Source organism: Balaenoptera acutorostrata, chromosome 1 (genome assembly GCF_949987535.1).
Source record: "Balaenoptera acutorostrata chromosome 1, mBalAcu1.1, whole genome shotgun sequence".
NCBI lineage: Eukaryota > Metazoa > Chordata > Mammalia > Artiodactyla > Balaenopteridae > Balaenoptera > Balaenoptera acutorostrata.
This window is the reverse complement of record NC_080064.1, coordinates 173,336,707-173,361,441: the sequence shown is the minus strand read 5'-3', so window position 1 is coordinate 173,361,441 and position 24,735 is coordinate 173,336,707. Positions and strand designations below refer to the sequence as shown.

The 24,735-nt window shown below is 36.5% G+C and overlaps 1 protein-coding gene across 1 annotated transcript in view; it reads right to left on the bottom strand.

Moving 5' to 3' along the window:
- Positions 1-2,135: 2,135 nt before the first annotated feature.
- The window catches only part of FH (fumarate hydratase), a 42,056-nt gene continuing 19,456 nt past the window's right edge, over positions 2,136-24,735 (bottom strand). Inside the window, exons 3-10 of the mRNA XM_007182420.3 lie at positions 24,403-24,513; positions 22,704-22,880; positions 20,160-20,342; positions 17,816-17,981; positions 16,155-16,358; positions 14,448-14,575; positions 6,116-6,269; positions 2,136-3,585 (exon numbers count right to left, since the gene is read on the bottom strand). Of these exons, the coding sequence (XP_007182482.2) occupies positions 3,443-3,585; positions 6,116-6,269; positions 14,448-14,575; positions 16,155-16,358; positions 17,816-17,981; positions 20,160-20,342; positions 22,704-22,880; positions 24,403-24,513 (1,266 nt within the window). The 3' untranslated portion in view covers positions 2,136-3,442. The remainder of the gene's footprint in view (positions 3,586-6,115; positions 6,270-14,447; positions 14,576-16,154; positions 16,359-17,815; positions 17,982-20,159; positions 20,343-22,703; positions 22,881-24,402; positions 24,514-24,735) is intronic.

Here is a 24,735-nt window from a genome sequence, read left to right as displayed (position 1 = left end):
GGACCATTTTTAAAGTCTATATTGAATTTGTTACAATATTGCTTGTTTTGTTTTTTTGGCCCCAAGCCATGTGGTATCTTTGCTCCTTGACCAGGGATTAAACTCGCACCCACTGCATTGGAAGGTGAAGTCTTAAACCACTGGACTGCCAGGGAAGTCCCAGACCACAAGTTCTTAGAGAGGAGTATTGTCTATTAGAGTATGGTGTTTTATACAAGAAACATATTTCATTATCTCCCACCCCTTAATCCTAAGGACAGAGGTCTTCTCAATCCCAGATTCCATAGGCTTATGAATGAATATGTTTGATGCTAATACAGCAAATAGATTTTAATGAGCTCCTTTGGTACTCAGCATCCTGGCCTGTGGCTGGGTAGCCATAGTTATGTCTTTTGTGGAAAGCCCTGAAGAGCAGGGTGAAGTGTCAGCAGGTATCTCCAGGGTAATCTGAAGATACCAAGACAATGTCCTCATTTGCCTGGCTTCACACAGTTGTTCTGTGATCTTGATGCTCTGCTTCTTGACATTGTAGATGGCAGACAATGATCAGTAGCTTCTTTCATCTCACCCAGCTTGCAGATGGAAGCAGCTCTAGGTTAGCTGCTCAAAAGCCAGTTGCTAAACGGCCAATTTAATGAATTTGCTTAAAAAAAAAAATTATTCATTTTAGCTTACCAGTTTTAATCTTGTCTTTTTAATATCTTTTTTAAAAAACATTAGTCTCTCCAAGATTTCTTGCTGCTGTAGTTATAGACCAATAGGACAGTTGAAGAGATATAACAGCCATATTCAAGCATATGATCTTTAAAATATACTTGAGTATGAAATATTCTCATAAATTTTTGTGAATACATACTTTTTCTGTCAACCAAATGAAACAGTTAAATGAGTAAATTTGGCCCGTGGCTTTCTATGAACTTCCCTGCTGCGTCTGTGTGGCAAGTTTGGTGTAGTTCCAGACTGATCTGTTCATAAGTCCCATGACTTTCCTCCTCTGAAATGTGTTTGCTCAGGTAAGCCCCCTGGCATTCTACATGTTTGCTAATAAGGATCAATGGATTGTTTTTGTCTCCATCTTAAAACATATTTACCTGGCGTTTTTGCAGATACTTGACCGCCCCTCTCCCCCATTATGTTTATCCAGCACAAATCCTTGGATACCCTGCTGGGAGGAGGTCATTGCAAGGCATGAGCACTGTGATCACTTAATGTTTCATTGACACTTTTCTGTTCATGCTCACATCTAAGATACCTCATGGTTTCAATTAATAAAGTCTCTGCAATGCCAGGATATAAATACACACAAGCAAGCAGTGAAGCCTAACCAAGCAGTGAGCATTTCCAGAGACAACGGCTTTGGGGTTTAAGTTTCTCAGCCTCACCACTATTGATATGCGGGGGTGGACAACCCTTTGTTGTTGGGGGCTGTCCTGTGCATTACAGGATGTTCAGCAGCATCTCTTTCACCCCCTAGATGCCAGTAGCACTCCTTCCTCAGTGCTACCAAAAATGTCTCTGGACATTGCCAAATGTCCCATGAGACAGCACCGTCCTCAGTGTACAAATACTGAAGTTGATTTTCAGTACAACCCTCTCACAGGGAATCCTAAGACCCTTATGTAGGACTTCACCATAAAGCCCAGTGTTTTACTTCACTAACATCACACAAAGATGATTGTCAGCTCAAAGGATTCAATGATGGCTCATAATATGCTAGGATATAGCAGATAGCTGTGCAAAGACTGTTTGAGTCTACAAACCTGATCTGCTATTATCTTTATTACATAAGTGGTTATGTTTCTAGTTGAGCCCTCCAATGACAGCTTGTTTAGATTGAGGATGCCTGCTAAGGCAAAACATCATTCAGTTCCACAACTATAGAACAGTTGCCAGTTTGGTTGTTGAGTTCCAGGCACAATTTGATTTTGTTTTATGATTTTTTCCAATAAAAATCTTTTTATTTTAAACAAAATAGGCTACAGGAAATCGAACTGCACAAGCATCACATCATCACCATGTGAAAAACACTGCCAAAAACAATACTGCATGGGCTAAAAGTAGATCCTATGGGCTCTACAGTTCCATTAAAAGGTTTGAAATCCCTTTTATAATAAAAAAAGAATACCCACTCAGGCTTAAGAGATTAGCTGTAAGAATATAATTTCATTTTTCATCACAATACTTCTACAACTTTTAAAAATTGAGGTACAATTGACATATAACATTATATTAGAATTTTAATTATTTTTTAAAATGCTATATATGCTATCTTCTAAATAGCACAGCGGAGTTGGTGTTAATGAGTCTAATTTTCCAAGAATAAATATCAGGAGTAAGTATTCCTTTTTTTTTTTTTTTTTTTAAACACACTTGATAGAGCAGTACTTACAGATGAGATGCTTTAGCTAGTGGGACTCACTCTCTTCATAATCCTGTTATTAATTATACATGTGGGAGGGGAAAAAAGAACAAACCAAACTGTTCCAACTCCCTATATAATTGAGGTTGGGTCTATTTTAAACAAAGCCTTCACTTCCAGGTTTAAATCAACTTAACCTGGATCTCCCTAGATCTGCTAATTCAAAATTCCCTGAGGTTGTTTCAAATGAACTCCTGCTGAAAAATCCTGGCACTGGTGCACAGAGAGATGATGGGCAAGACTCACTCCCATGACACCCTCCCTTTCTTTCCAAGCTTCCTGCTTGCACCCCTTATCCTTTTTAATCCATGTCCTATAATTCTTGACTCAGTCTTTCCAGTCTTCCTAGGATAATTTAAATAAGGTCAGGAGGTGTGTGTGTCTGTGTAATTAGCACATAGGATATATATGTCTTAATTTTGTTAATCTATCCTATTTCCTTATATATGTGTACATATATATATTCCATATATATGCATGCACGTGTGCATGCACGCGTACACACATACAAACACTCACAACCCCACTTAGGAGGGCAAATGCTTGGTCAGCTAATGCTCCCAAATCACAGGAAAATAAAAGATGTCTGAAGACCTAACTTGGGAATGAGCTAACAAGGACTTTTTTACTATAGGGGAATTTTTTAAAAATAAAAACTACCCAAAAAAATTACAACTCTTTAAAAACTGATATGGCTCTTATAAAACATTTGAAATGGTAAACACCCATACACAAAAATCACAGATTCAACTATATAATACGAGTCAATTAATATAAAAGAAAAATAAGTCTGTTTTCCTTTTGATTTTATACAATTTAATTATTTTATTTTACACTTTTAAAATTCATTTTGGACCTAGCATGTCCTGGCGTTTTATATACTGACCAAACTGCTCTGCTAGAGGCAGTCAAGTTCAATAGCAGTTTCCTTTCACATTTATCCATTTTTGTTTAAGAAATATAAGGAGTCTGTTTCACTTTTTATTTTATATGACAATCATTTTTATTATGAATTTATTTAAATCACTTTGGACCCAGCATGTCCTTAGGTTTTACCCACTCGTCAAACTGCTCTGCTGTGAGATAGCCAAGTTCAATAGCAGTTGCCTTTAAGGTCGATCCATTTTTGTGTGCAGTCTTAGCAATCCTGGCTGCTTTATCATACCCTAAAGAAAAAATTAAAAGGCGATGTAGGAGTTAATAGTGAAACTTCATTTTCTAAAGCAAAAGGTAATCATTATTTACTTAATGCTACTGATCTCTTAAGTAAACATTTTTTAATCTTAAAAATATTTAGCAGTGGATTATCTTGATAGTTGTCATTTCTTATATGGAATAAAACCTTTACTTTTCTGAAGTAATACATACTTCCCTTTCTACAAGATTTGTCCCTAAATTAGAATTGCCCACTAACCCAGATATTTTCATAAGGGGGAAAATATATACACATAGACGCATCTCTCTCTCTTGATATATATGTATACACATACACAAACATGCGCACACACACACACACACACATACATGGCATCAAGAGATAAAAATATACATCTGACTAGTATAAATGTGCTGTTTCAACAGCATGCTTAACCAGAAAAATTATCTTTCTAACAAAGCATTAACAAGCTCAATGCTGCAGCACTACAGAAAATACAGGACTGCACAACCAGGAACAATGGTAAAGGGCTCTAAGAGGGAAAAGAGAGGAGAGTCCTCTCACAATAAGGGAAGAGCTGGCAGGGCTCTGAGGAGAGATGAGCCTTCAGGGCTGCTTCCAACATCTCTCTCTGGTTCAGCACTCCATGCATGCCCTGGCCTCTTTCCAGACATTACAAGGGTACAAGTTGGGAAGTTTTAATATATATACTTGTGCAAGAGATCACAGGTCTACTGTTTACTTCAAAGTTACATGCTTTTAAAATTAATAAAGATAGGGGCAGGGCAATTCTGCAAGTTATCTCGATTTAATGTAACAAAAAAAAAAAAGAAGGCAAAAACCAGAAAGAAGGGAAAAAACAAAAATGAAACCAGTGAAAGAGAAAACAAACAAACAAACAAACAACCCAGGATTAGAGGACTATGACCAGAGAGAAGAAGCCTGCTGAGGCAATATGATTATTGACCAAGCAACATGTTATGTGTCATGTGCAATTATCAACCACCTACAAGATGTTATGTGTAGTATGCAATTAATCTACCTATAAAACATATTATGGACATAGTTAATAATAAAATTAATTTGTGAATGCTAAGCATGTTGAAAAGGCATTTACTGGTCAGACTAACTTTGAGAGAAAGAATTCTCATGTCAAACCTTTGGGGTTAATATTAGACATTCTGTACTTTTATGTTAATAATGACATTAAAGTCTATGCATTATGCTAATCCTTTCAGTTCTCTTCTTCAAGTCCCACAAAACACGATTACCAATCAGCCTGTTACATAATAAGCACAAACAGAACCCAGGATGTGGAGTTGTAAGGCTCATGCTCTGTCAACCAGTAAGGCGTGGTTTGCCCACTTATCCTTGTATAGCCTTTACCTCACATTAAATTGACTCTAAGAAAGACATCAATCATTCTGCTTTAGGAGTATCTCTAAATGTTTTTGTAACAAATTCTGAAGTATATATGTGATGAAACATTTCTCACATGAGCCTTTGGGTTCCTCTGTATATCTCTCCAGTTGAATGCTGATGTACAATTATTTCAAAAGAACCCAGTATTACTGTCAATCTTAATACTATTCCAAAGAGCAGATAGCATATTGGGCTCAGAGCTACCTGAAGCAGTTATATGAGCTCTAACTTTATAAGACTGAAATTATAGCTTGACATGAAGCCAAGAATATAAAATCAGCCTTGAAAGTTCAGGATTATTGAAGTAAGACTGTTTTAAAACAGTAATCATATCACACCAAATGACTGCATCATAATTTGTTCTAATGTAGAAAATCAAAGAATACGTTAATAACCTCAGCTCAGCAGTAAGGAGATGGTGGGAAAAGGCTTTTAACAATGGTTATAACAAGGTTATAACAATGCAATGAATGCCTCAAAATCCATGACTTAAAACAGTGTATTTAATGGGGATCACTAGTCAATCTATAATCCAAGCTAATATTTTTGAATCTACATAATGAAATATTTATAAATCTGGAAAAGGCTTGCAACACAAAAGCCATGGTTTTAGACAAAATATTTGTATTTCCCCCCTTTCCCTATAAGCAATGCATACACAACCCTTTTTCTTTTAATTTAATCCATTTCTGAGTTGAATAAAACAACAAAAACAAAGTATAGTATAGCATCTAGAGAAGGTAGAAAAATGAATTCATTCAGTGTTGTTAATCAGCCAGTGCCACCTAGTGACATTAAAAACTGAGAGGACACTTAGTACCTGAATTTAGTGTCCCACAGTATCTGAATTCCATTAAGATTAAAATAAGTTTAAAGTTCTACTTCTGAACTTAGCACATTTCAAATAAAATGAAGCATAATCAATCAATATTTTGAAAGAAATATGATACCATAAAGGTTATAAATATATATAGCATCTTTCAACACAATTTGAAATGTCTTAAGAGATCGTCCAAAAGAAATCTGTTGTTCACAAACATTGATCCAGTAGTCTTTTAAAAATTTTTCAGCTTTTAACTCTGTATGCAAAATGACACTATTATTCTTTAAACACATACCTATATGAGGATTAAGAGCTGTCACCAACATTAGAGACTCATTCATTAGCTTGTTGATCCTTTCTGTGTTGGCCTGGATTCCCACCACACAGTTTTCTGTGAAGGAAACTGATGCATCCCCCAACAGTCTGGCTGAGTGTAACACATTTTTAATCTAAGAGAGAGAGACAGACTTATTAAGCCTAACTTTTTCTTTGTCCAATAACACATTATTTGCGATTCATAAATGAATATGTAGTACAATTAACATATAGCACTCCTACAACCTGTAAGGCATCATACCCAAGACAAAAATATGAAAGAAATTATAAACATCTCAGGGTACCGAAATGCCCTTTTAAGATTTAAAAAGGCATAAATACAAATAAATAAAACACAAGACAGTCTGTGGTGTTATAAAATACAGGTATGAAATGTTAAAGAGCATAGAGGGGGAAATAAATTCCAGTTGTAGGAGCTGATGAAGTTTTATTTGATGGAGAGCACTTAAATAGCCACAGATGGAAAAAGAATCTTCTATGCAGAAGGAAGAGAAACAAAGATGCAGAGGTTAGAAAGTTCAGCGTGAGGAGACTGGTTCAAGATGGTGCAGCAGAAGGACGTGCTCTCACTCCCTCTTGCAAGAGCACCAGAATCACAACTAACTGCTGCATAGTGATCTACAGGAAGACACTGGAACTCACCAAAAAAGATACCCCACATCCAAAGATAAAGGAGAAGCCACAATGAGACAGTAGGAGGGGTGCAATCAAAATAAAATCAAATCCCGTAACTGCTGGGTGGGTGACTCACAAACTGGAGAACACTTATACCACAGAAGTCCACCCACGGGAGTGAAGGTTCTGAGCCCCACGTCAGGCTTCCCAACCTGGGGGTCTGGCAACGGGAGGAGGAATTCCTAGAGAATCAGACTTTGAAGGCTAGCGGGATTTGATTGCAGGACTTGGACAGGACTGGGGGAAACAGAGACTCCACTCTTGGAGGGCACACACAAAGTAGTATGCACATCAGGACCCAGGGGAAGGAACAGTGACCACATAGGAGACTGAACCAGACCTACCTGCTAGTGTTGGAGGGTCTCCTGCAGAGGCGGGGGGTGGCTGTGTGTCACCGTGAGGACAAGGACACTGGCAGCAGAGAGTCTGGGAAGTACTCCTTGGCGTGAGCCCTCCCAGAGTCTGCCATTAGCCCCACCAAAGAGCCCGGGTAGGCTCAAGTGTTGGGTCACCTCAGGCCAAACAACAAACAGGGAGGGAACCCAGCCCCAACCATCAGCAGGCAAGTGGAATAAAGTTTTACTGAGCTCTGCCCACCAAAGCAACAGCCAGCTCTACCCACCACCAGTCTCTCCCATCAGGAAACTTGCACAAGCCTCTTAGATAGCCTCATCCACCAGAGGGCAGACAGCAGAAGCAAGAAGAACTACAATCCTGCAGCCTGTGGAACAAATACCACATTCACAGAAAGATAGACAAGATGAAAAGGCAGAGGGCTATGTACCAGATGAAGGAACAAGATAAAACCCCAGAAAAACAACTAAATGAAGTGGAGATAGGCAACCTTCCAGAAAAGAATTCAGAATAATGATAGTGAAGATGATCCAGGACCTTGGAAAAAGAATGGAGGCAAAGATCGAGAAGATGAAATAAATGTTTAACAAGGATCTAGAAGAGTTAAAGAACAAACAAACAGAGATGAACAACACAATAACTGAAATGAAAAATATACTAGAAGGAATCAATAGCAGCATAACTGAGGCAGAAGAACAGATAAGTGACCTGGAAGACAGAATGGTGGAATTCACTGCTGTGGAACAGACTAAAGAAAAAAGAATGAAAAGAAATGAAGACAGCCTAAGAGACATCTGGGACAACATTAAACGCAAAAACATTCGCATTATAGGGGTCCGAGAAGGAGAAGAGAGAGAGAAAGGATCCGAGAAAATATTTGAAGAGATTATAGTCGAAAACTTCCCTAACATGGGAAAGGAAATAGCCACCCAAGTCCAGGAAGTGCAGAGAGTCCCATACAGGATAAACCCAAGGAGAAACACGCCGAGACACATAGTAATCAAACTGGCAAAAATTAAAGACCAAGAAAAATTATTGAAAGCAACAAGGGAAAAATGACAAGTAACATACAAGGGAACTTCCATAAAGTTAACAGCTGATTTCTCAGCAAACTCTACAAGCCAGAAGGGAGTGGCATGATATACTTAAAGTGATGAAAGGGAAAAACCTACAACCAAGATTACTCTACCCGGCAAAGATCACATTCAGATTCGATGGAGAAATCAAAAGCTTTATAGACAAGCAAAAGCTAAGAGAATTCAGCACCACCAAACCAGCTCTACAACAAATGCTAAAGGAACTTCTCTAAGTGGGAAACACAAGAGAAGAAAAGGACCTACAAAAACAAACCCAAAACAATTAAGAAAATGGTAATAGGAACATACATATTGATAATTACCTTAAACGTGAATGGATTAAATGCTCCAACCAAAAGACACAGGCTTGCTGAATGGATACAAAATCAAGACCCATATATATGCTGTCTACAAGAGACCCACTTCAGACCTAGGGACACATTCAGACTGAAAGTGAGGGGATGGAAAAAGATATTTCATGCAAATGGAAATCAAAAGAAAGCTGGAGCAGCAATACTTATATCAGATAAAATAGACTTTAAAATAAAGAATGTTACAAGAGACAAGGAAGGACACTACATAATGATCAAGGGATCAATCCAAGAAGAAGATATAACAATTATAAATATATATGCACCCAACAAAGGAGCACCTCAATACATAAGGCAACTGCTAACAGCTATAAAAGAGGAAATCGACAGTAACACAATAATAGTGGGGGACTTTAACACCTCACTTACACCAATGGACAGGTCATCCAAACAGAAAATTAATAAGGAAACACAAACTTTAAATGACACAATAGACCAGATAGATTTAATTCATATTTATAGGACATTCCATCCCAAAACAGCAGATTACAATTTCTTCTCAAGTGCACACGGAATATTCTCCAGGACAGATCACATCCTGGGGCACTAATCAAGCCTCAGTAAATTTAAGAAAATTGAAATCATATCAAGCATCTTTTCTGACCCCAATGCTATGAGATTAGAAATCAATTACAGGGAAAAAAAACGTAAAAAGCACAAACACATGGAGGCTAAACAATACATTACTAAATAACCAAGAGATCACTGAAGAAATCAAAGAGAAAATCAAAAAATACCTAGAGACAAATGACAATGAAAACACGACGATCCAAAACCTATGGGATGCAGCAAATGCAGTTCTAAGAGGGAAGTTTATAGCTATACAAGCCTACCTCAAGAAACAAGAAAAATCTCAAATAAACAATCTAACGTTACACTTAAAGGAACTAGAGAAAGAAGAACAATCAAAACCCAAAGTTAGCAGAAGGAAGAAATCATAAAGATCAGGTCAGAAATAAATGAAATAGAAACAAAGAAAACAATAGCAAAGATCAATAAAACTAAAAGCTGGTTCTTTGAGAAGATAAACAAAATTGATAAACCATTAGCCAGACCCATCAAGAGGGAGAGGACTCAAATCAGTAAAATCAGAAATGAAAAAGGAGAAATCACAACTGCCACTGCAGAAACACAAAGGATTATAAGAGATTACTACAAACAACTATATGCCAATAAAATGGACAACCTGGAAGAAATGGACAAACTCTTAGAAAGGTATAACCTTCCAAGACTGAACCAGGAAGAAACAGAAAATATAAACAGACCAATCACAAGCACTGAAATTGAAACTGTGATTAAAAATCTTCCAACAAACAAAAGTCCAGGACCACGTGGCTTCACAGGTGAATTCTTTCAAACATTTAGAGAAGAGCTAACACCCATCCTTCTCAGACTCTTCCAAATAATTGCAGAGGAAGGAAAACTCCCAACCTCATTCTATGAGGCCACCATCACCCTGATACCAGAACCAGACAAAGATACTACAAAATAAGAAAATAACAGACCAATATCATTGATGAATATAGATGCAAAAATCCTCAACAAAATACAAGCAAACAGAATCCAACAACACCTTAAAAGGATCATGCACCATGATCAAGTGGGTTTATCCCAGGGATGCAAGGATTCTTCAATATATGCAAATCAATCAAAGTGATACACCATATTAACAAATTGAAGAATAAAAACCATATGATCATCTCAGTAGATGCAGAAAAAGCTTTTGACAAAATTCAACACCAATTGATGATAAAAACTCTCCAGAAAGTGGGCATAGAGGGAACGTACCTCAACATAATAAAGGCCATATATGACAAACCCACAGCAAACATCATTTTCAATGGTGAAAAACTGAAAGCATTTCCTCTAAGATCAGGAACAAGACAAGGATGTCCACTCTCGCCACTATTATTCAACATAGCTTTGGAAGTCCTAGCCACGGCAATCAGAGAAGAAAAAGAAATAAAAGTAATACAAATTGAAAAAGAAGAAGTAAAACTGTCACTGTTTGCAGTTGACATGATACTATACATAGAGAATCCTAAAGATGCCACCAGAAAACTACTAGAGCTAATCAATGAATTTGGTAAAGTTTCAGGATACAAAATTAATGCACAGAAATCTCTTGCATTCCTATACACTAATGATGAAAAATCTGAAAGAGAAATTAAGGAAACACTCCCATTTACCATTGCAACAAAAAGAATAAAATACCTAGGAATAAACCTACCTAGGGAGACAAAAGACCTGTATGCAGAAAACTATAAGACACTGTTGAAAGAAATTAAAGATGGTACCAACAGATGGAGAGATATACCATGTTCGTGGATTGGAAAAATCAATATTGTGAAAATGAGTATACTACCCAAAGCAATCTACAGATTCAATGCAATCCCTCCCAAATTATCAATGCCTATTTTTACAGAACTAGAACAAAAAAATCTTAAAATTTGTATGGTGACACAAAAGACCCCGAAGAGCCAAAGCAGTCTTGAGGGGAAAAAAAGGAGCTGGAGGAATCAGACTCCCTGACTTCAGAATATACTACAAAGCTACAGTAATCAAGACAATATGGTACTGGCACAAAAACAGAAATATAGATCAATGGAACAGGATAGAAAGCCCAGAGAGAAACCCAAGCACCTATGGTCAACTAATCTATGACAAAGGAGGCAAGGATATACAATGGAGAAAAGACAGTCTCTTCAATAAGTAGTTCTGGGAAAACTGGACAGCTACATGTAAAAGAATGAAATTAGAACACTCCCTAACACCATACACAAAAATAAACTCAAAATGGATTAGAGACCTAAATGTAAGAGCAGACACTATCAAACTCTTAGAGGAAAACACAGGAAGAACACTCTTTGACATAAATCACAGCAAGATCTTTTTTGATCCACCTCCTACAGTAATGGAAATAAAAACAAAAATAAACAAATGGGACCTAATGAAACTTCAAAGCTTTTGCAAAGCAAAGGAAACTACAAACAAGACGAAAAGACAACCCTCAGAATGGGAAAAAATATTTGCAAACGAATCAACAAAGGATTAATCTCCAAAATATATAAACAGCTCATGCAGCTCAATATTAAAAAAACAACCCAATCAAAAAATGGGCAGAAGACCTAAAGAGACATTTCTCCACAGAGTACATACAGATGGCCAAGAAGCACATGAAAAGCTGCTCAACATCACTAATTATTAGAGAAATGCAAATGAAAACTACAATGAGGTATCACCTCACACCAGTTAGAATGGGCCTCATCAGAAAATCTACAAACAACAAATGCTGGAGAGGGTGTGGAGAAAAGGGAACCCTCTTGCACTGTTGGTGGGAATGTAAATTGATACAGCCACTATGATACAGCCACTACGGAGAACAGTATGGAGGGTCCTTAAAAAACTAAAAATAGAATTACCATATGACCCAGCAATCCCACTACTGGGCATATACCCTGAGAAAACCATAGTTCAAAAAGACACATGCACCCCAATGTTCATTGCAGCACTATTTACAATAGTCAGGTCATGGAAGCAACCTAAATGCCCATCGAGAGACGAATGGATAAAGAAGATGTGGTACATATATACAATGGAATATTACTCAGCCATAAAAAGGAACGAAATTGGGTCATTTGTAGAGACGTGGATGAATCTAGAGACTGTCTTACAGAGTGAAGTAAGTCAGAAAGAGAAAAACATATATCGTATATTAACACATATATGTGGAACCTAGAAAAATGGTACAGATGAACCAGTTTGCAGGGCAGAAATACAGACACAGATGTAGAGAACAAACGTATGGACACCAAGGGGGAAAGCAGCGGGGGGTGGTGGTGGTGGTGTGATGAATTGAGAGATTGGGATTGACATGTATACACTGATGTTTATAAAATGGATGACTAATAAGAACCTGCTGTAGAAAAAAATAAATAAAATAAAATTCAAAAAAAAAAAGAAAGTTCAGCGTGAGTTTGAGGCAATCAGTGAAATCAGGGCTTCTCAGTTCTTAATGATCACCACGTTTTTTATGCTTAACAAAACAAATATTCCATAATCACTTGAAAATAACCTTTCACACAGTATTTTAAAACAGTATAAAGTCAATTAGTTTGTTTTAGCAGTTTTTTTCTTTTTGGTAACATTTCCAATATATATTAAGATATATATCCACATCCTAATCTCTCTGGTCTAAAATCCCAGGGTCTGAAAACCAGACTCCCAACAATGGACTCTAGTAGAAGACACAGAACTTCAAGGTTTAATTTGATACTAATGACTTTATTATATGGCAAATGTTGACTATCTTGACTTATTTTCTATTAAAAACAAAATAGACCTTTGTTTAAAAAAAAATTGGCAAGACACTTATTGTTATGCACATATATTTGCCCGGCAGCTGGTGTTAGCTGTTTCGAATTTGACCTGAAAGCAAAAGCTTATCGGTCTGGGGCTTCCCTGGTGGCGTAGTGGTTAAGAATCTGCCTGCCGACGCAGGGGACACAGGTTCAAGCCCTGGTCCAGGAAGATCCCACATGCCGCGGAGCAACTAAGCCCGTGCACCACAACTACTGAGCCTGCAAGCCACAACTACTAAGCCCACGTGCCACAATTACTGAAGCCTGCGCACCTAGAGCCTGCACTCCGCAATGAAGAGGAGCCCCCGCTTGCCACAACTAGAGAAAGCCTGCACACAGCAACAAAGACCCAATGCAGCCAAAAATAAATAAATAAATAAATTTAAAAAAAAAAGCTTATCAGTCTGAGTTGTGTTTGGTCTGTCTTCTTTCTATTTTCAACCAGAATGTACATTCCATATGGGCAAAAAAAAATCCGTCTTGTTCATTGTTCTACCACTAGCAACGAGTACAGTGCCTGACACAGACTAGTACTCAATAAATATCTGATGAATACACTGAATGAATACAATAAATATTTGTTATTTGCATATTCTTATCAAATTAAAATCAGACTTTACACCACACACAAACTGGAAATAAGCCTCTAATATATACTTAGATATAACACTTCACACAAATAAAGGATTGTAAATGATAATAGCTCCATTATCTGAAGTTGGGGAAACTGGATAAATGATGATGTCATTTTGTTCTGTCTTCATAAAGATGAAGGAAAAAGAATAGATTGAGTGGACACAATGTTTTCAAGGTATGTGGAAGAGTAAAACCAATGGAAGAAAGCCTTGAGAAAGGGAAGAGAACTGGAGAGAAAGTGCTGAAGAAACCAAGGACAAAGAGTGTTTCAAGGAGCAAGAAGTCAAGGTCAGATGTTAGTTAAGAGCCATGGCATGTCTGTTGGACTCAAGAGGTCACAAGTGCTACAAGAACAATTCAAACATAAGTGCAGGGGTGGAAGCCAGACTGCAGTGCAAATGAGAGTGAGAGTGGGTATTTCTTTAAAAAGGCTGAATTCAGAGAGAGGAAGAAAGCAGCAGCATGAGAAGGAGACAGGCTGGAAGGAGAGTTTCTTTCTTTTTTTTTTTTTTAACTGAGGAGACTAGAACTTATTTCTAGCAATTGGCATCCCCAGTGGCGAGGGAAAAGAAAGAAACCTATACCCTACTTCCAGAATTTTTCTTCCTATTATAAAAAGCAAACCACCAATTACTTAAGCTAAAAGTCACCTAATTAAATATACAGGATTAATCCTCTAACATTAACATATGTTTAACTTCCAACTGCTACGTATATTATCCAAGTACCTAAAGAACTGTAAGAAACCTTAATGAAAGACAGAAACCAAGACAACTAGCTTTCGGTTAAAGACATTAAAAATCAAATTTAAAGCTTACCATCAACGGCTTGAAAACATTCAACTCAAAATGTCCATTGCTGCCTCCAATGGTAACGGCGACATGATTGCCCATGACCTGGGCTGCAACCATGGTCACTGCCTCACACTGGGTGGGGTTCACCTTGCCTTCAAGAAAACCACCAAAGAGAGGTATCACATCAAACACACTTGTGGCTTCGAGTATGAGTTTAAGATTAGGTTTTACATCAAATAATCAAGAGAAGAAGGAAAACTAACTTCATTAAATAAAGACATATATAATAAAGCAATGTCCCAACCATCAGTGCTGTTTAATGAAACAAACCATGTAGCCAGAAACTCTGAATCATGCAATGGCTAATAAGTAGAGTACCTACAACTGCACAGTAAGTATAGCTCTCTTCACCTTCGTGGCTGACATGCACTCTAGAAATACGTATGGAGCCAGGCACTGAATATACAGCAGTGAGGAAGAAGGAGGCAGCCCCTGCCCTCACAGGACTCGGAGGCGAGGGAGAGAGAACTGGCAATTATAACAGATAAGGGGTCAATACAGAGAAGTGCAGACTGCTGTGGGAATACCTATAAAAGAAGCACCTCACCAACATCGGGAGGCTTCCCAGAGGAAACTGATGTTAACCTGGAATTTTCCTATTTGAGTTTCCAGAACTTACCACCCTGTAACACTCCTCTGACAAGCTCAAGTTTGAACCAAACATCCCTGATTCCTCTGACAAGTACAAAGCAACACAGTGGGAAGATTAGTTCCTTATCTGTGACTCTGCATTTCTCTTTTTTAGGCAATCACCTTGAATTTGCAATCAACTGAACTCATGTCATTTTTCAACATGACATACTTTAAAATCAGATCTTTTCTCATTCTACACATGCCTAGATCTAAAAGAATCTATAGTCAGGTCTTTCTTTTTCACTCTTGTCAGTTTTAGTCCAACTACAGAGTCCTTTATGAATCTAGACTCTGTCATCTGACGTACTGCTATTTCAACTTTATCTGCTAATATGATCAACACATATTCTCTACCTTCACCCTCAGTCACCAGTAAAGTGGTGAAAGGGCAGAGCCCTTCAGCTTGCTGCCATGATATCCCTCCAGTCTGAAGTCAACCCATTAGGCACTCCTTAAATGTCACTGTTCACCCAGCTACATTCATCTAACAGTACTGCCCACACTTCTCCACTGGATTCCATGAATATCAAGTGAGTCCACCAAATGACTTACTGGAATCCAGACATCAAGAAAAGAAGGAAGTCCAACTTCATTAAATAAAGTAAGACATATAATAAAGCAAGGTCCCAACCATATCTGTGGAGCCTCCCTTACCTAACTGGCCAAAACCTAAAGCAAAAAATGAAATAAGAGGCATTTGATATAATTCATCTTTATTCACCCCATGCCGACCACTTTAACAGCCTGTTCTAGAATTCTATTTGCTTTGGATTGTAAAAGATAGAACTATTACATATTTTCTAAGGTGGAAATCAAAATACATGCTGCTAACTAAAATTCTTTTCTCCTATATTGTTGGGTGATGTCCCCAGAAGTCCTCATCAAAAGTAGCCCACAAAGACATTCTGAAACAAGTGCACCACACATGTCCCCATCCACTTTGAGATCATGTTAAACAAAAGCAGATATGCTCTGCAGATGAGAATGCCTGGGTTCTAGTCAAGTTCCAGTTCTAACATTTACTAGCTATGTGATTACCTGGCATGATACTGCTTCCTGGTTCATTTTCAGGCAAAATCAGTTCTCCCAGACCTGAGCGAGGACCAGAACCCAGAAAACGAATATCATTTGCAATCTTCATCAGACTGCAAGCGGTAGTGTTCATGGCTCCACTGAGTTCAACCAAAGCATCATGAGCAGCCAGAGCTTCAAATTTATTTGGAGCTGTGACAAAAGGCAAGCCTGAAGAAAAAATAATAACCTACATTAGTTAACAGGTAAAATTAAACATTTTTCTAATATCAGCAAGTGAAACAGAAAGTGCCAGTATAGGGGGCTTCCCTGGTGGCACAGTGGTTGAGAATCTGCCTGCCAATGCAGGGGACACGGGTTCGAGCCCTGGTCTGGGAGGATCCCACATGCCGCGGAGCAACTGGGCCCATGAGCCACAACTACTGAGCCTGAGCGTCTGGAGCCTGTGCTACACAACAGGAGAGGCCGCGATAGTGAGAGGCCCGCGCACCGCGATGAAGAGTGGCCTCCGCTTGCCACAACTAGAGAAAACTCTTGCACAGAAACGAAGACCCAACACGGCCATAAATAAATAAATTTAAAAAAAAAAAAAAAAAAAAGAAAGTGCCAGTATATGAAAAGCAAAAAAAGAACAGAATACAAATTTTACTTCAGAAAAAAATGCTTAAGACTCAAGCTTTGTCTACATTTCTTCAAGAAGTCCTAAAGGGGTAGAAAATCTGATGATACTAGCATACTTAAAAGATAAAAAGAACAAGTACAATAAATGTTGAAAGAAATATAAAATATTGAAAGAAAAAACATTATCCTACTGCAAACACCTGTGTATGATGCCTGACTATGCTTGAGTAAAGAGGAAAAGTAGGTAAAATTCACTCTGCTTTATTCCACACTCCTTTCCTAGTACAATTTTTCTACCATTTTAGGTGTTCTATTCTCTTCTCTAGCCAGGACCCACAAGGTCCTCTGAGAGATTAGGGAGCCAAAATGAGTTAAGACATTCTCAATCTCTCCCATGTTCAAATTTTTAAAAATCTACATATTCTAAACCCCATAATACAGTTCTTCTTGATTAAAAGTTGATTTAAAAAAAATCTCTGCTAGTAAGCAATAATGAGCATTGTATAATTATCTGTTCCCTAACTCTCTGGTAATATCTGCGTCTTAATAAGAGTTTTCTGGAGATAATAGCTCTAATAACAGTTATCATTATCAAGAGCACAGTACTCTACTAAAGGAAAGAGAATTCAAAAAGGTCATTAATTCAAAGAAATGTCACAGTATGCCACAGGAAAAAAAGAAATTAAGCCTGTCAATCTCTAACGTATTTGTCATTCAAATGAATTTCTCAACCATCAGTTGATTCCTCCTGCTTTGAAAATGAGTATTCAAAACAGCTTTAAATGGAAAATAATTGAATACTACCAGATAGTAAGCAAAGTTAGCACTGACAGATTTTAATAATTACATGCTGTATGAACTTACAGATGGAAAACTTTTAAAAAGCAAAAGGTTAACATTACAACTTCTGAAATAGACACAAAGTACATGTTTGATGGGAAAATATTATTTCTAACTTTAAATTTGTTCAGAATTCAACGCAGAAACACCCGGAAAAATACAGACTAGTATAATGGAAATGAGTAATAAACCGTGTTATCACCTACCTGTGAGCGCAGCCACTTTGGCGGCAACCTCTTCCGCAAAGCCAATTCTAGTATTTAAACCAGTACCGACAGCAGTGCCCCCAGCCGCGAGCTCGTAGATTCTTGGCATGGCACCTTTTATTCTTGTTGTTGCATATTTCACTTGTTGAACATAACCACTAAATTCCTGAAAAGCAAAAGAAATTAAGGTGAGAACATATAATTTTCTAATGGCATACAAGCTACTCTAACTACATTAAATTCAAGTTTTTAAAAAACACGTTTCAGGTACAAAATTAGAAGCTACTCAAGTGGTAACTGTATTATTTAATTCATATGATAAACAAAGAATAGGAGAGAAAGAGAATTTATAAACCTATCAGGTAGACAATGCCACTGATAACATGTGGCCTATTTATAAACTAGTCTTTTAATAGAAAGCAAAGAAAAACAACACAGGAAATTAAAAAAAAAACTTTACTAGATTAAATTATCGGTTTATTTGTAAATTATTTATTTTTTGGTGTATCTCAAACAACTCTGAGAAAGAAAAAAACTGAATCCCCTCAAGAAAAATGCAAACATAGAAATATCCTCCATACAATTTCAGTTAAAAAACCTGATATGGAACTTGAGGATGTTTTACAGGGACTCAAGCTACGTGACTCACTGAACAGCACAAGGAGGTAACAGGTAGAGTTAAGACTATAGCTTCAAGATGCATTTTAATTCTGTTATTAATGCCACACTGGTTCACAAAGTATAACATCCTTTAAGTAAAGTAACCACAGAATTGATCATGTTTAGAACATAGCAAGGGCCCTATCAAGAATTATGCAGGGACAGAAGGCATAAACTGGAATTCAACTGAGCAAGCCGGGATATATGGTTACACTAAATCTTTTTTTCCTGCCTAAAAACACTGAAAAATCATGAATACTTTTGATTGGTACTAGAATTTCACACTGCTCTAAAGAAAACGTTTTAGAAGATACAACTCCTTTCAGGTAGACTTGATCCATCTGATCTAACATCACTTACATATATACCAGCTGGATTCACTTCAGGAATATATTTTTACTGAGGAAAAAAACTGCACTCAAAAACCTCAAAAGACAATTACAATAAAAGCAAGTATAAATGCTTCTGATAAGATAAAATCAAAGAGAAAAATAAAACTTTCTGTCATAATACGAAGAATGATGATTTTTACATAGGAGGCTGAGTAAATGGCCCAACCGGACTTCAGCATATAATGGTTTTCCTACATGTAGCACACAAAAAAGGGAGTATCCAGAGGGATATTCAAATGTTTCAAGAACATATACTGTATCTCCTTAGAAATTATGCATGGTACTAAGAGCCAATGATGTAAAGAGAAATACAATACAGCCTAAGAAACAACTTAATTTAGCAAGCTCAATTTATTCATATCATCTGTAGGTCAATTAATCACTTCCAGTTTTCCTCATTCCTTCCGTGATAAAGTTAAGGTAAATGATCAAGTTTTTTTTCAGTGTTTGCTGTCATCTGAACAAAACTACAAATGAAATCTTTCCAAATAGCCAGCAGCCAAACTCTCTCCCTCACCTGAATTTCTACAAAAATACTGTTATTGGATACCTATCCTTTGATACTTGATATAGAATTTGCATATGTCCTACCTCCCAAACTGGAGTGAACTTACTGAGACAAAAACTGTTCCTTGTATTTCCTTTGCAATGTATACTATTAGGCATTCTGTAAAGTATCAATAAAGAAACATAAAAATACTTTCTGGTATTTTGGAAAAGAGAGTAATACCTCTTTTACATGTGGCCAAAACAATTTTAAAGAGTAAGATATGCCCCATTTAATCATTTTAAAATTAATTTTTAAAGAACTTACTAATTTTGAGTAAGAGAGACAACGGAAGAAATTATGATAATGATACTGATGAAGATGATGATGACAGCTAACACCAACGTGCTTATAATGTGTCAGGGATTGTTCTAAACACTCTACATGAATCAGCTTATTTGAACCTCCTAACTATCCTATGAAAGAGATATTTTCCTCATTCTACAGCTCAGAAAACTGATGCACAGAAAGGCTAAACAATTTTCCTAAGGTCCAACAGTTTGCACATAGCAAAGCTAAGATTTGAACTCAAGTAGACTGATGTGGAGTCTGGCTCATAGCCAGTATGCTCTGCTCTTCTGAGTGGATACCAATAAAAACTACAGACTGGTTAGTGCAGAATCATCTGTCACTGAACTGAATTGTTATAAATTTGGCCTTTTAAACCAGTGTGATTTAGAGGGTAATATGCTGACCATTTGTACCAAGCCCGCAATTGAACCAAATCTAATCGCACGCAATATACCTGCCCAAGAGTAAGTGGAACAGCATCCTGTGTATGAGTACGCCCAATTTTGATGATCTGGGCAAATTCTTTGGATTTTGCATCAAGGGCATCATGTAGCTTCTGTAGTCCTGGTAGCAGTACTTCATGAACTTCTATTGCAGCAGCAATATGCATTGCTGTGGGAAAAGTATCATTTGAGCTCTGTTGGAAAATTTTCAAAAGAAATGTAAAATGTTAAATCAGAGACAAAAATAAACCAAACTTGAATGCCTCAATTAAAAATCTCACTAAATGACTACTCAAAACTTGGCATATTTAGTACTCAATTACATTTACCTGTGGCAAGTCACTTAGGATCAAATAAGAAGCAACAACCTGATTTCCTTTGTGGAAGGTATTTAGGACTGTATTACATATACCACCTACAATGAATGTATTATATATTACTATATCTGCCTGCTAAGAAATGACAGCAAGACATAGAGAAGTACAACTAGCAAATGTATGTAAGGATAGCAATAATAAAATATCTTACAGTTAAATAGCACATACAGTCTTTCACAAACACTTCTTCCTTTACTAAACTTGAGGAAAATTCTGTGAGGTAGGTCACCACTTTAAAAATAGAAAAGCTAAACTGTCAAAGAAATTATGTGACTTGCCAAAATATTTACAGTTGGCAGAACTGGGACCTGACCAGGTAGTCTAAATTCCATGCTCTTTCCTCAACTGTAAACCCATACTTTTAAATTACGATGCTATTTTAAAAAATATATTCATTACTCATTTGTTAAACTTTGTATTATGGACATTATCAAACTACTTACAAAAGTAGGATGAATGGTATAATGAACACTCATGTATCTACCACCTGAATTCAAACAATTAGCATGTAGCCAATCTTGTTTCATCTGTAACTCCACCTCACTCCTCCATCTGACCATACACACTAGATTATTCTGAAGTAGATTTCAGACTTCAGTATATGTAAAAGATAAACTCATATTTAAAGGCAAGCCTTTGGTTTGCAAAATCCTTCATACAATGGATTTATGTGAAAAAACTTCCTCACTACTTAAAAATATATTAAATTATACTCAGAACCCAGATCTTGGTTTCTAAATATCACTTTCCAATAAGTGATAAGATCCTCCAAGAGCTCTTTGGAAAAATGAGTGCTTATGAGGGCTGGGGCAGGAAAAATACAAGATGAGAAGCCTGGAGCATCTTGTAGTGCAAAAAATTAATAAGTGCCTTAAAAAAAAAAAGGATGGTGGCATGTCCAAAGGACACAGGAGGCAACAAGCTGTAGCTTTGTGGCAACAATGTGAGTAGCAATATAAATCCCAAAAATACTGGATTATAACCTTAAGAAAAAAATATTAATGAATTCATACTGATATACATAAATGATTAAATAAATAAATGTCAGGGGAGAGAGAAGACAGTATTCCTTACAGAAAAATTTCAATTAATAAATGTAGAAAGAATGAGGGAAACAGAAAATCACTACTGAAACACTAATGCAGTAATTGTTATTGGCAAGACCCACTGATGAATGTTAAAATTAATAGGCAAAAGTTTAAGGAGAAAGAGGCTATTTGCATAGCCTCAAAGTTCTCTATTAATTCTGTGGTGATCTTAACACATGTCCAAAAATTTCTTGATACTCCTCCCTTTAGGAAGTGGAGCTTAAGTGTAGTAGCTGGAGTACAGGCTGGACACAGTGGCTTACTTCTACCAAATAGAGAATAGAAGATGGAGAAACCAGGGAGACACCATCTTAACCAAGTGATTCAAGTTAACATCACCAGTACCAAGTCATGTTGCTATCATGTACCCCGATACGATGCCAGAAGAGCCCTTCATTTCCATAACAGTCTTTCCAAAAATCCACAGTCTCAGTCTAATCATGAGAAAACAATAGACAAACCCATATTGAGGGACATTCTATGAAATACCTGGCCACTGCTTTCAAAAATCACAAAGACAAAAGACAAGCTCTCATAGATTAGAGGAGACTAAGGGGATATGATGACTACATACAATGTGGAGAGTGGACTGGATCCTGGTTAAGAGAAAAAGGAGATCAATAGAAAACTAGGGAAATCCTAATAAAGCCTGTTTAATTAAGAGTCTTGTACCAATGTTAATTTCTTAGTGTGATAAATGTACCAGGGTTATGTAAAATATTTAATATTAAGGGTAGCTGGGTGAAGGGTATACAGGAACTCTGAAATATCTTTGCAATTCTTATAAATAATTTTATATTTCAAAAGAAAGAGTTTTTAAAATATAAATCAAACAGCGAAAATATACATATATACTAAATTCAGGTGTCCTAAAAGTGATTTTTTTTCCCCTAAAGGTGCTTTTCATGAAAATTTAAGACATAGACTCAAGATTCCTAAAAGAAATAAGGAGAACATACAAGAAGTCCTTTCCATTAGAGAATGTAAGCAGAATGAACACTCCCTGTCAAAAGTTAATGCCTGTTTTACAAGGAAAATCTCAGGATTCTTTTCAATTTATAACAAAGAAAAGAAGAGATTGTATACCAACCTGGCTTTTATTAACATGATCGTTGGGATGCACGGGTTTCTTGCTGCCAAGTTCACCTCCTAGCATTTCAATTGCTCTATTGCTAATGACTTCATTTACATTCATATTTGTCTGGGTTCCTGATCCAGTCTGCCATACCACGAGAGGAAAATGGTCGTTTAATTTACCTTCAGCTACCTGCAGAGCAAAATGTTAAAAAATGAATTTTAAAAAATAAGAAACATTCATTTAGCTATTTAAATCAAATATGATTAAGTTGGTACTACTTATAGAACTATTTTAAAGGTATTCACTCTTTTCATATGCTATTGATGGTGCCACATAGTTCGTGGTTGTCCAGCAAACTGAAGCTCCTGCAGTCTAACCACTGCTACTTTAAAAGGTGAAAGATTATCTATTGTGACTGGTATAACAATTTCACTGATTCCAAATGAAAACTGAATCAAAGATATCTTTCTCCTATTTCTCAACTGCCCTCTAATAATATACAGACAGACCCACCCACCCATTAAGGCTGGCAAATGTGTTAAGTCTCTAGATAAATTTACTGTTGGTACTCAGCAGGAATATCCAACAGATGTTACAGCCAGAGTCAGCATGATAATGAACAAGTGACTTAACAGTGTGAGTTCACTAATAGCTACTGCATCCCACACATGTCCTATGAGTAGCAACCTCCAAGCATAGACATAAATATGGTCTAGATTTGTCCCTATTTTTGTCATATTTTTGTACTTTTAGTTAATTTGTTAGTTTTTGAATTATAAGCTTTCTAAGAGAGTGAGTGCTTAACTTCACCTTCTGGAATGATTTTAGCTTAAAAAAAAATCAGCATGCACTTTAGAAATCTATTACCTTAAACAACTGGTTCACTTTAAAGTAAAACTTTTTTCTTAGTTGTATAAAAATAACAGGTGATCAGTGTAAAAAATTCTGAGAACTAAGGAAAGTATAATAGTCATCATAGTTCTACCCTCAGAAATAAAGATGATTAGCATTTTGGCATCTCCTTCTAGTCTCTACTTCAAGCAATGGGAGTATATATGTAGATGGAAAAAAACCATCTTTTTCTGTTCATATTTTCAAAACAAAATTAGGATCATAAAATACACGCATTTTGCAATCTTTCCTCCCCACTTCTTATACGGTTGGCTTTGTTCTATGACATTCTTTAAAAAACTAAATTTCCATGGCTTCACAATATAACTTACATAAGCAGCTGTTATAATAAATAGTACTGCAATGAACAACATTATATTCAGAGCTTTTAAACTGTTATCTCTGACTGCTTATCTTTAATTGCATAAGCAATTAATTATGTTACTAGTGAAACAGTGAAATTACATTCTCCACACATATTATCAAATAACCAACTAGCTTTAAAAGGAATCATCTATACATAAAACAAGAAATCAAATATATAAGTTCAAAGAGTATCTCTTCAAAAAGTTTTCTTTAAACTATATAAAAGGAAAATAAAGAAAATTAAAAATAAAAGGTATAAAATCATCCAGAAAATTTGCCACAATATTTTAAGCACCATATTAATATCCTCACCAAATAATAATGCTGCCACCCTATGTTGAAACTCATTAACTCAAGAATTCACAGTGCCCCTTTCCTCGTGCCAGCACTTATCATTATCCAGCCGTTAATACGGGTCTGATGCCATTAAGTAAACACACTTATCACCTCTTACCTCATCTGCTGCCTTCATTATTGCATTAGCAATCTTTGGATCAAGACCATAATCCTGGTTTACTTCAGCAGCTGCTCGCTTCAAGATGCCAAATGCTTTAATAACTGGGATCTAGAGTTAATCAGAAAAATATCTCAAATTTGCAATTTTAGTTAAGCATGAAAGTTTAAGATTACTATCTTATGAAGGTACAAAAATTGTACATAAAACAATAACTTAAGTAACATTATGACCCTAAAATGTTTAGGATATAGAGAAAGATTAAAAATAGATATATAAAAACCAAGAATCATCATTTATCTATTTGTTTAGGGAACCAAACAAAAGCAAATA